Genomic DNA, 10,954 nt, shown 5'->3' with positions numbered 1-10,954 from the left:
TAGTTTTTAAAGGGGATTTACTGAAAACGTTTTGAGGCTACAAATAAAACATTTTGGGTAAAGCAATGCGGAACATTTTATTTCCTGTCTCAAAAAGTTTTTAAAAGTTTGTGCAGAAAGGGCCAATGATTTATTGCTGCTGTTCTGGCAGAAAGGCACCTTGAATTCAAACATCTAACACAAAAAACATTGACTGGGAGCTGGATCTAATCAGTTGAACACTGCTACCCGACACAGCCGGCCAGAGTACATCACTTCCGTGCCCCTACATTTCATTGGACAGCGACAAGATACCTGAACACAGCCTCCAGATCCTTGAGCACATCAAGCAGCCCAATGTAACAATACAGATGTGTTCTTCTTTAATATAATTGACTGCCAAACTGCTTCCTAAAAGCAATTTCTGCACAAAAAGGCCTAACACCGTGGTGTCGAACCTTTGGCACTCCAGATGTTATGGACTACAATTCCCATCAGCCCCTGCCATCATGGTCAATTGGCCATGCTGACAGGGGCTGATGGGAATTGTAGTCCATAACATCTGGAGTGCCAAAGGTTCACCACCACTGGCCTAACACATCCCCATGTTGGATAAAGGGTCAGTCAATGCATGAAGCTGTAGACTCAAAACTTATTTAGATTTTTTTTTATTTCAAAAACTTCAAGGCATGAGGTCTATTGAAAAAGTGGCTATTGACTTTGTAAACAGAACAGAAGTGTTAAAGACAATTAAAAATGCGTACAGTTTAAACCAGGAGACGTGATGAGTTACAAAGAATGTTTTAACCGTAAGCATAAAAACTGCACAAAAGTTGCACAAACAGGAACGTATTATATGCAACACTGTTGACTAAGATGGTTGTACACGGAATATCATCACAGTTTCCACCCCCCTGCCCCTTATTGCTCAATGCAGTGTTTTCAGGTTAAGGGGATAGGTCAATGTCAGGACACGAAGATGCAATAGTCACAGTTTGGCATATGGAGGTTCATGTCGCTTCTGCGTGAGAACATACACTGCTGCTTGTATGACAGCGCAGCACATTGACTAGACTGGAGGTGGAGGGGGGAGAGAAAGAAGAAACAAAGCAGCCCCCTTCACAGTAGTTTGACATGCTGACGGTCCGTGTTGGGAAGGACGATCAGAGCATGGGCAGAGTGCTGTTTCCAGTTGAGGCTGGCCTCACCATCGCCCTGTCTCCCACCTCTGCACAAAACCTAACCCCCAACCACATCAGAGAGAACAAGATGGTATGCTTCTGCACAGTACCACTTCAGGGGGTGGGGGGCAGACTGCCGTTCTACTGTGACGCGTATTTGCCAAAAAGTCCTGCATATAGTAAAATAGCATAGCAGGAAAAAATATGCCTGCCCATGTGCATATTACCACATGCAGGGAATTTTTTTTTTTTTACTGTTGAGCATTCATACAACACCCCCACCTGCAGACTATAGTGGTACAGCCCGTAAGTCTGCTTCTGCCAAGGCTTGACAGCTAAGACATGCTGTGGAATGCCTAAAAATGCTCCAAGCCTTGTAGGGAATCTACATTTAAAAAACGGCTTGGGCTTCCCGCTCTGCCAAAGAGATAGACGGCCAAGGGTCAGGTCTCCAGCTCACTGTGCTATTTTCTAGCTGGAACAACACAAGGCACTTCTTCCTCTGTTAACTAGGTGTGTTTCTGTAGATCTACTCGACAAAGTGAGGCTATCTATGAAAAAGAACACATACTTGTCAGCGGGGCGGGGGGGGCGGGCAACAGAGCAAGGAGAAATCCAAGAGGTGAGGCTCAGGAGCTCTTGCAGCATCACAGGGGAAACAAGAGAAAAGTGGCGCACATCTAGCAAATCCGGGGGGCACATGATTTTGAGATGCGCCTGCTCGAAACAGGGAAAACCATTTGCCTTTAGCCTGCCGGCAACCTGCTGTATTCTGGAAAACTTATTCCGAGATATTAAGAGACAGGTAACCAGGTCATAAACTGTACTGGCAGGAGTCTTTTGGATCTTAGCTACTTTCTATGCAGTTAGATACACCACAAGCATAGCAGAGATGCACTATCGCCATACCCTATTTTCCTTGCAACGCCCAAGGAAATGAAGGGTTTCCCATTGCTGATGAATCACGGGGGTCTTGGGGGGAAGGAGGTGTCATACTGCATAAACAAGCCTTACATGTTATCCTTGTATACTAGCCAAGACACAAATTGGTCTGGGAAACACTGCCCATCTCATTGGGCAACAAGCTATTTCCCGTAGCCACACTGTCTTGAATCTGTCTTGAATCTGGCACTTGCACGCTTTGGTAGGATGAACAACATTTTTATACCAGTGGAGTTTTTAAAGAAGTCACAAGACCTATCCGTTCTTTAACCTCTTATTCCTTTTTAAAATTAGGGTTCAGATTGCCGTCTGGTTTTTGAAGGTGCGCCTGGCCTTCAATTAAGACACAGCGCCCAAATGAGGAAAGCCGGCTCATGTTCAGGCTGGCTCAACAGTGGTGCAATTATTTGAAATGTAGCACAGAACAATGTCCTACCAAGACCAGAGGGCGGCACCATCTCAACACTGCAAATTATAGCTAAAAATACAAGTGGACAGAGGGGAATCAAACACCTGCGTGTCCTTCTCACCAATGACTATTCAAGAGAGTCCCTCTCCCAGGGGACTGTGTTGGTCTCATGTGCTATTTGGAAGGGATCATTCCAGCAGCATCAAGAAATCAGGAGGTGAAGAAATGATATTTAATCACCATTGGCAATATATAACTATCTCAACACCACTGATAATGATGGGGGGGGACCCATTCTGTTCTATTTTGCGCAATGTAGTAGACTTGGTAAGAATTTTCACTTTTCCAGCCCTCCTCTGTATAATACTGGGGACATTTTAACAGAGCATAAAATGCCACACAAATGGCCACGTTCTATAAAAAAAAAAGTTTGAATGAGCAGAGAGAGCAGCCCAGACTTTACAAAGGTCATATTATCAGTTTTAATACTTGACATTCCATTTTTAAAAAGCCAACTGGGCAGTCGTCTGCCATCGGGGATTTGCCCCTCCGGGCCAGGAAGTTCATCTGCGAACGCTAATACTGGGAGACTCCAATTTGAAGGCTGGCCGTTCTGTTGAAATTACAGACTTTTTTCACTCACATCTGTTTAAAGAACCCTCCAAGGACGTCCATGGCCACAGGCACTTTGATGCCCACCCAAAGCTCCCAGCGAGCAACAGTTTCTTGGTTCCCCTGCATCGTGGGGCAATGCTACACAGTTCAGACCTTTCTTGGCACTTTGGTGCGCCCTCTGCTGGCCAGGATCACAACAGCCCACTTTCTGGTCCCCACTATACTGCAGCAGAAGATATTGCAAAGGAGTTTTTGGGCTGCCCGGTTCTCCGTCACCGCCCCGCACTTGAAGTCAGAGGCTCCTTGGATGGAAGTGGCCTGACTTGCTCAGTATGATTCAGCCGGCTGCGGCCTGTGCCCAAGCGAGAGCCTCTTCTGGCACAGTTTCCAAAATCAATCCTCTGAAAAGAATCGATCAAGCAGGCCTTCAAGGACACCGCTCCGCCCAGGACTACAGGGACAGAACGATACGGAAAACAGTTCCTTGGTCGCTTTTGAAATCTGCCACGCCATTTTGGTAGGACACTCCACTCAGATTTGGGTGCAATACCTTTGCACCTTTAAGGAATAGAATCGTGGGGAACGGCCTCAGTAATTACCATGAAATCATAACCATTCAGGCAAATGATTTAAAATTGCTTGCTTCTAAAGTTTTTTTTAAAAAAAACTTTTTTAGTCTATGGCAATGATCCAAAGCACCCCCACTGGGATTTGTAATTCTTTCCTGCTTGAAGAACAGACCCTTCGCCCCCCGCCCCCCTGCCAGATCTCAAACTGCATTAGAAAGCCCTCAGATTTGCAAAAACAGTTTGATGAGAAATGCAGGCCCCCGTCCCTCAGTTCGCTTTTCTTTGAATCCCACATACATAAATATTTAAAGTGAGGCTTTCAGATCTTGTGGTCACAGATGTGGGATGCAGTTTTCTCATTCATTCGCTAAGCGAAATCCAACCCATTATGGCTTTTGCCACTTCATGGCACGTGGATGGGCTCGTACAATCGAAAAGAGGATCACAGACGTCATTCGTTCAAAAACAAACACACCTATGCGTAACAGTTGGCAAAATAAAAGGCGCTATATTACATTTTGTAAACCTTGGCATCATACCCCCATTCTGCATTACGCAATGACTCAATATTTACAACCCTGCTGTGTAAAGCAACTGATATTCCCGCTGCCCACCCCTGTGAAAACCAAGCCATTTTGCACATCTAGAAAATGACCAGTCCAGTTCTATTGCAAGTCTTATGCAAGAAGATTATCATAAAAGAATTACCGAGTATTGTAAGCTGACCTTGACTGTTTCCGCTGAGAATTGGAAGGAGGAGTGTGATGCTGGAACCAGTAACACAACACGGTGCCGCTGAGTCAGAGTGGGAAACTAATAAGGCCGCGTGCTCAGAGCCAGGCTTTCAAGCAGCACTGAGATTATATTGTTAGTGGCAATTTTTTATCAATTACTATTATATTAAAAAAAACCCAGAGTGCATGTACAAGCTTCATTATGGAACATAAAAATGTGCAAATTGTTTTCTTCTTAAAACAAAAGAAAATAAACATAGCAAAGAAGATATTCTGCCTAAGAACATATTTTTGAAAAGAACCACGGCAAAGCAGACCATCTTCTCTCCAACATCCCCTACAAGGCACTACAGGTAGGAAATGACAGGTAACATGAAAGGTAACGCTGCTCCTCAGTCGGGCCGAAATATGGGATATTTTGGTAAGAATTCTATTAGTATCACCTACAGAAGGAAACAAAAGCAAAACAAAAAGATACGTTAACGGGCACAGTCATCTATTTGAAGCTGGGAACATTGGGCACGCTGTTGGATTTTATGTCAGGACGAAATATGCCTGAGAAGGCATTTAGATTTTTTTCTCCACTCCGCATCATGTAGGCTCTCTTTCCCTGAACCCTCAAAGACAGCGTCATAAGGGGACAATGATGTCATAAGGGGACGACCAAGTGGCCCCAATGTCTCAGGGCAGATGAATACCCTGCCAAGACAACCTGTTCTCCGACTACATTATTAATCCCATGCGAGCGTGGAATTATGGCAGCATATCTTCGTCTGCTGATTAATCCCACCCAGAGGAGAGCCTTGGCTACTGCAAGATGTCATGTGCTGCCATCAGCTCTGCTGGAGGGAAGATTTAAGAATATGGAACGTTCTAAAAGAGTTTGTTCATATGATATGACTACAGTTGAAACACTTGACCATTCTTTGTTTCTATGCCCTAAATACAATAAGATACGCATGAAATACACGAATTCCATTTTCTTGCAATGTTCTCAGTGGCATGAGTGTTATAAGATACCCAATCTCCTGAACTGCTCTGATGTGCTCTTTTGTGAAACTGCGGCAAATTTTATACTGGAAATTAGTAGTTTTAACTGCATTTCTTAACCTTGTTTTGTTTTAAAATGTTGTCCTGTTTTATATGCCAATAAAGGCTTGGGTTGTTGGGCAGATGAATACTTCAGGATCAGCTGCTTCTTTGCCTAGCTAGCCAAAAGCTTTGCTTCCATGAAAGAAATGAAAAATTCCCTTTCGAGGTGAGCCTCCAACATTACATAACCAATCCATGTAACAGCAGGGAAGTCAATCATCACTGAAGCCCACCATAACAAGAGGTAAAACTGAGGCGGGTTCCACAGAGGCCAAAAACAGCAGCGTGAAAACGGCAAAAATGGTTTAAAGCAGCATAAAAGGGTTTCCACACCGCTGTTTTTGGCCCCTGTGGAATCCGCCCGAGGGTGACTCGCCTTTGAGATGAGAAATCTATCCACTGTATTCCCTTGGACAGCTTCTCCACTTTTATTTATTCATTTATTCAGTGCATTTATACCCCGCCAATCTCCCAAAGGACTCGGGGTGGCTTACAAATAAAAGCACGTAAAACAATACAATAAGTAATATAAAAACATAAATATTATAAGCTTTAAAAACAGATCACAAAAGATGGCATGAAAAAACTACCTGGGGACATAAAAATGGATGCACACGCCGTATCCAGACGAGGACCAGAAATGAATTTAGAAAAAGGGATGCCCGGCTGGCCCGGCGGAACATCTCTGTTTTACAGACCCTGCGGAACTGAAACAGACTCCGCAGGGCCTGGAAGTCACCAGGGAGAGTGTTCCACCAGGCTGTATGTAAGCCCCACTGATTTCATTGGACTGACTCCCAAGAAAGTGTGTAGAAAAATGCAGCCTTTTGAGCTCTTATTGCTACCGGTAGTAAATAACATAAAATGGCCAATCAGTCCAACGGAGAGAAAAATGTTTTTTTGTAACCAAAGACTGAAAAACAAGAAATACTTACATATTCCATCATATTGCTGGTTTCACATTTCCGTTTGCTCAACTTCCAGTGCAACCCAAGCTGGGAAATAATTGACAGCATTGGACAGCAATCAATATGGGCAGCATAACTTTAATGTTACCATTTGTTTCAACTACTCTTCCAGGAGTCCATTTCCTTTGTCAGCAGCTATTCTGGAGACACTGAAGCCCTTCCGGATGGCCCAGGGGCTGCACGGCTCTAGCTTCGTGCATTAAACACCTTCCTTGCAGGGGTAGCTTAGCACCACATGACACACACCGTGCTAGGAGGAGGGGAGGTTCTTATACCCTTCTCTTCTCTATCTTTTAAGGAGTCTCTCAGCAGACTTCTTTCCCTTCCCTTCCCCAGAACAGGCACCTTGTGAGGCAGGTGGGGCTGAGGGAGTTCTGAGAGAACTGTGACTGGCCCGAGATAACCCAGCAGGATTCATGGGGAGGAACAGGGAATCAAACCCGGTTCTCCACATTAGAATCCACTACTCTCAGCCACTATGCCGGTGGTGGCGAACCTTTGGCACTCCAGATGTCATGGATTACAATTCCCATCAGCCCCTGCCAGCATGGCCAATTGGCAGGGGCTGATGGGAATTGTAGTTCATAACATCTGGCGTGCCAAAGGTTCGCCACCATGGCACTATGCCCTGCTAGTACCGCCCTCTACTGAATGTAAACGAGCTGTGAATTCAGCCACAGAGCAACCTCCAGCCTGCCCTGCTTTCCCATGATGTGCCGACTCCTCTGGCTACTGCAGGAGCAGGTGTCGTTTCCAGCGTTCAGGGCCCACGAGGGAAACTTCTTGGAAACTAGCAGCCTGCAGGCGATCTACGCAGTTTATTTGCACGTGGTTTTACAAGCAAGGTTTCTTTTCAACCAGCTGCATGCTTTCAGCAAGCTTGGATGACCTGAAAGGGATGAGTAAATAGGCATTTTCTAGATACCAACAACAGCTGCTCTGCTATTAGACTCCTTCCCAGAAGGAGAGGATGAGTTTGGATGTCTACCCGTCCTTTCTCTCCAGTAAGGAGCCCCAAGCAGTTTACAAACTCCTTTCCCTTCCCCTCCCCGCATCAGACAAACTATGAGGCAGGTGGGTCTGAGAGAGTTCAGAGAGAACTGTGACTACCTCAAGGTCACCCAGCAGGCTTGATGCGAAGGAGCAGGGAAACAAACTCACTTCACCAGATAAAAGTCTGCCACTCGTGTAGAGGAGAGGGGAATCAAACCTTGGCTCTCCAGATTAGAGTCCATCACTCTTAACCACTACAGCAGGCTGGCTGCAGAACCAGCAGAATTAAACTGGGGGGCGGGGGGACGGGGCGGGGGGGGGGGGGGGCGTGCCATCCAAGATGTGGTTTTGAGGATCTTAATGTGATGTTGCAGGCCACAAAGAAGAATGTCTGGTCTAGCGATCAGGTAGATATGGGTCCAATAGCACCTGGAGGCCCAATGAGATCTGGGGGATATGTGCTTTCAAGAGTTAAATCTTATACCCTGAAGATCTTGTTGATCTCTGCCTGGAGCCAGCACTGCCAGCCAGCCCAGACTTCCCCGCCTGGCCATCATTCACCTCGGGGGGAGTGGACACAACTCCCCCAGGCTCAGGGCAGCATCCCAGCCAAGGCTCTGCTGAGGAGGGAGGCAGGGGTGGGTGGGAGACATCATCCCGGGGTGGCGCCAGGTGGATGGGGACCCAGCCACAGCACCGGCAAGCAGCAAGAGGGCCCTGCCAGGCCAGGCCGCAGCCTGGATGCGGGGGGGGGGGGAGTCGGGGGCCAAAGGGAGTGATCAGGACAGTCCAGGGAGGCCAGCCAGGAGGACAATTGGCAAAATGCCACAGAAGAGCCTGGCCCCGCCCCAGTCCCTGGCTAGGTGGGCTTTTGAGTGGAAAAATCAGACAGACAGCCTGAGAGCCAATCAAGGCCAAGGGTGGGGGGTGGGGGAAATTGGAGGCAAAGAGGAGAGAGAGAGGAGAGAGAGAGAGAAGAGAGAGAGAGGGAGAGAGAGGGAGAGGAGAGAGAGGGAGGAGAGAGGGAGGAGAGAGAGGGAGGAGAGAGGGAAAGGAGAGAGGAGAGAGGGAGGAGAGGAGGGAGAGGAGAGAGGAGAGAGGAGAAAGAGGGGGAGGAGAGAGAGGGAGGAGAGAGGGAGGAGAGAGAAAGGGAGAGGAGAGATATGAGAGAGAGGGAGAGGAGAGAGAGAGAGGGAGAAGAGAGAGAGGAGAGAGGGGAGAGAGAGAAAGAAGTGCGGCATTAACAGAGGGGGAGACCAAGAGCAAGTGGGGAGCATCAAGAGTCAGGCTGGGCTCTTCCCCAGTTGAGGCTCTGAGGGGATGACCCCAGAGGGCCAACAGCCTGTGGCCCACCCACAAAGGGCCCAGGTCATCACACAGCCCAAAGATCAGGTCCCAGAACAGACCAAAGGTTGCCCATGAAGGGTAGGAGGGAAGGAATGACCCCGGGACTGACCCCAGGCCGACACAGGGGGTGCTGCTGGACTCCTTAGTCTCTCGGGTGCTACTGGACTAAAATCTCGCTCTTTTACTGCAGACCAACACGAACCTCCTCTGAAACTACGGTTCAGCAACGTATCCCCAGTAAGCCACACACAACTGATTTAAAATAACAGCATTCGACCTACAGCTTAAAAAAAAGATCCATAAAGCCCCTCCTTTGCTTACCTTATGATATAATCTGTTATTTTCCCATTCTAACAACTTCTGAATTGATCTTCTAGTCTAGAAAAAGAAGCCAGGAGCATGTTAGGGTGTGGTTCGGTTCACTTTCTTAACAAGGTCCCATGACTCAGGCAGAGGCAATATGGTTTTGCACAGAGCAACTCTTCCTGCCTTGCTCTGCTCTACTCTAGGGGAGTCTGAAACATGAAACACGGTGCAAGAGAATGGGAGGTATGCCGCTTTCTCCCCCAACTCAGGAACAAAATCCTACCACTTGGGGTAGATACTGTTGTTTAGCACTAGTGATACCAAACCCTCCAGGGGTGTCTCTTGTTACGGGAGACCACAATGTCCAGGGGCCATCTCCCATTTCCTACCTGGAGAGAGGGTAAGCTGGCATGCTCCTTTCAACCCTGCTGGCCCAGAGGGTGCTAAAGAAGAGGTCGAGTTCTATCCTGCTCCCTACATGAAAGCTGCAATAGGTGTCCCAAGGACCATCTGTATTTGAGAGCTTCTAAAAGAACAGACGAGGCCCAGCTAGGCACCAAATGTCTGGACCAGAATTCCCTTTGGCCAAGGGGCAAAGAACACGGCAGTGATTAAAAAAGTTGGAGGTGGGTGTTCATACAGCTTTGTAACACATGGGCTCAGCGTTCTGAAAATGTCAAATAGGCGAGACGTTTGTTTTCCAGTTTAAAAGTTGGAGCTATCTTCCCCCCCCCCCCATTTTTTTTATGTATGCAATTACTTGAATGACAGAGCATCTCCTGCCTCCTCCAATGTATTTCTACACAAGTCTTAATGGGATCTTGCAGGCCACACAGGTATATTTTCACTAGACCTCTCCCTGTGAAGAGGGCCAACTCGGGGCTGAAGCTCATGCAGAGGTGCAACGGGCAGTGTTCTCCATGGGCAAGCAATTATTTTACACATATGTACTGGGGAGTGTTTGGCAAACTCAGGGTTAAATGACGCTGTTCACCCTTCCTGGGTCTGTCCCTAGGCCACGTCAGGAGATGTGGTCCAGGAGTTCTGCGCTTCTAAAAAGCATGTGGGTTTGATTCAGATCAGGAGCATGGCATGCTGGGAGAAAGTTTACACCCCCCCCCCCCAACCCGTGAAATGGTCACAGGAAGCTATTTTGCCAGCTGGTGAAACTTGTTATTTATAAGTTATACATTAAAGGGGGAAACAGCAATTGCTTGAGAGTTTCAGGTTGAGAAAATGGCACTGGGTGTGTATATAAGCCCCTCTGAGACTGAGCGAGCTTTGAAAACACAGGGGCCCCTTCCGCACAGCAAATGTATAATGGGTTGCAGTTGGCATACAGTAACCCGTTTTCCTGTTTTCACGTTCACATGCATCCGTGCAGGCAGCGATTGGAGCCCACAGAAACAATCCGGGTTGCTGTCGTGTCTTCACATGGAGACGCATCTCTCTCTTTTTTATTTACTTCCCACCGGTGCATAGCTACGCAGGCACGAACAAAGGAACCCCCACAGCCATGCTTGACATCTCACGATACGACTATCTGCATCTGCGTAGCTATGCAGATGTAAGATGTAAAATTTTTAAAAAGGAAAACGGGGGCGAATAAAGTGCCTCCTGTCCAGCTGTCTGCTTGCAAGCAGCTGCGACCCGGGATTTTTGAAAAAAATTCACTAGTAGTGTGATTCTCAAAAAAAAAACTGGTTTGGGGGAAACAGCACAGGGCAGACTCATTTTGGAGGGCAGGATCGATGCAAAGTCCCCTCCCCCCCGCCCCCAAACTGTTTTTCAACTGTCCTGCACTCATGTTGATTGGCTC

The 10,954-nt window shown here is 47.3% G+C and overlaps 1 protein-coding gene across 1 annotated transcript in view; it reads right to left on the bottom strand.

The window, feature by feature from the left end:
- Positions 1–631: 631 nt before the first annotated feature.
- The window catches only part of CHIC1 (cysteine rich hydrophobic domain 1), a 42,755-nt gene continuing 32,432 nt past the window's right edge, over positions 632–10,954 (bottom strand). The window contains exons 6-8 of the mRNA XM_048514669.1: positions 9,151–9,207; positions 6,457–6,516; positions 632–4,872 (exon numbers count right to left, since the gene is read on the bottom strand). Of these exons, the coding sequence (XP_048370626.1) occupies positions 4,822–4,872; positions 6,457–6,516; positions 9,151–9,207 (168 nt within the window). The 3' untranslated portion in view covers positions 632–4,821. The remainder of the gene's footprint in view (positions 4,873–6,456; positions 6,517–9,150; positions 9,208–10,954) is intronic.

This window comes from Sphaerodactylus townsendi, linkage group LG13 (genome assembly GCF_021028975.2).
Source record: "Sphaerodactylus townsendi isolate TG3544 linkage group LG13, MPM_Stown_v2.3, whole genome shotgun sequence".
In the NCBI taxonomy this organism is placed as follows: Eukaryota; Metazoa; Chordata; class Lepidosauria; order Squamata; family Sphaerodactylidae; genus Sphaerodactylus; species Sphaerodactylus townsendi.
This window is presented reverse-complemented; position numbering and strand designations above follow the sequence as displayed.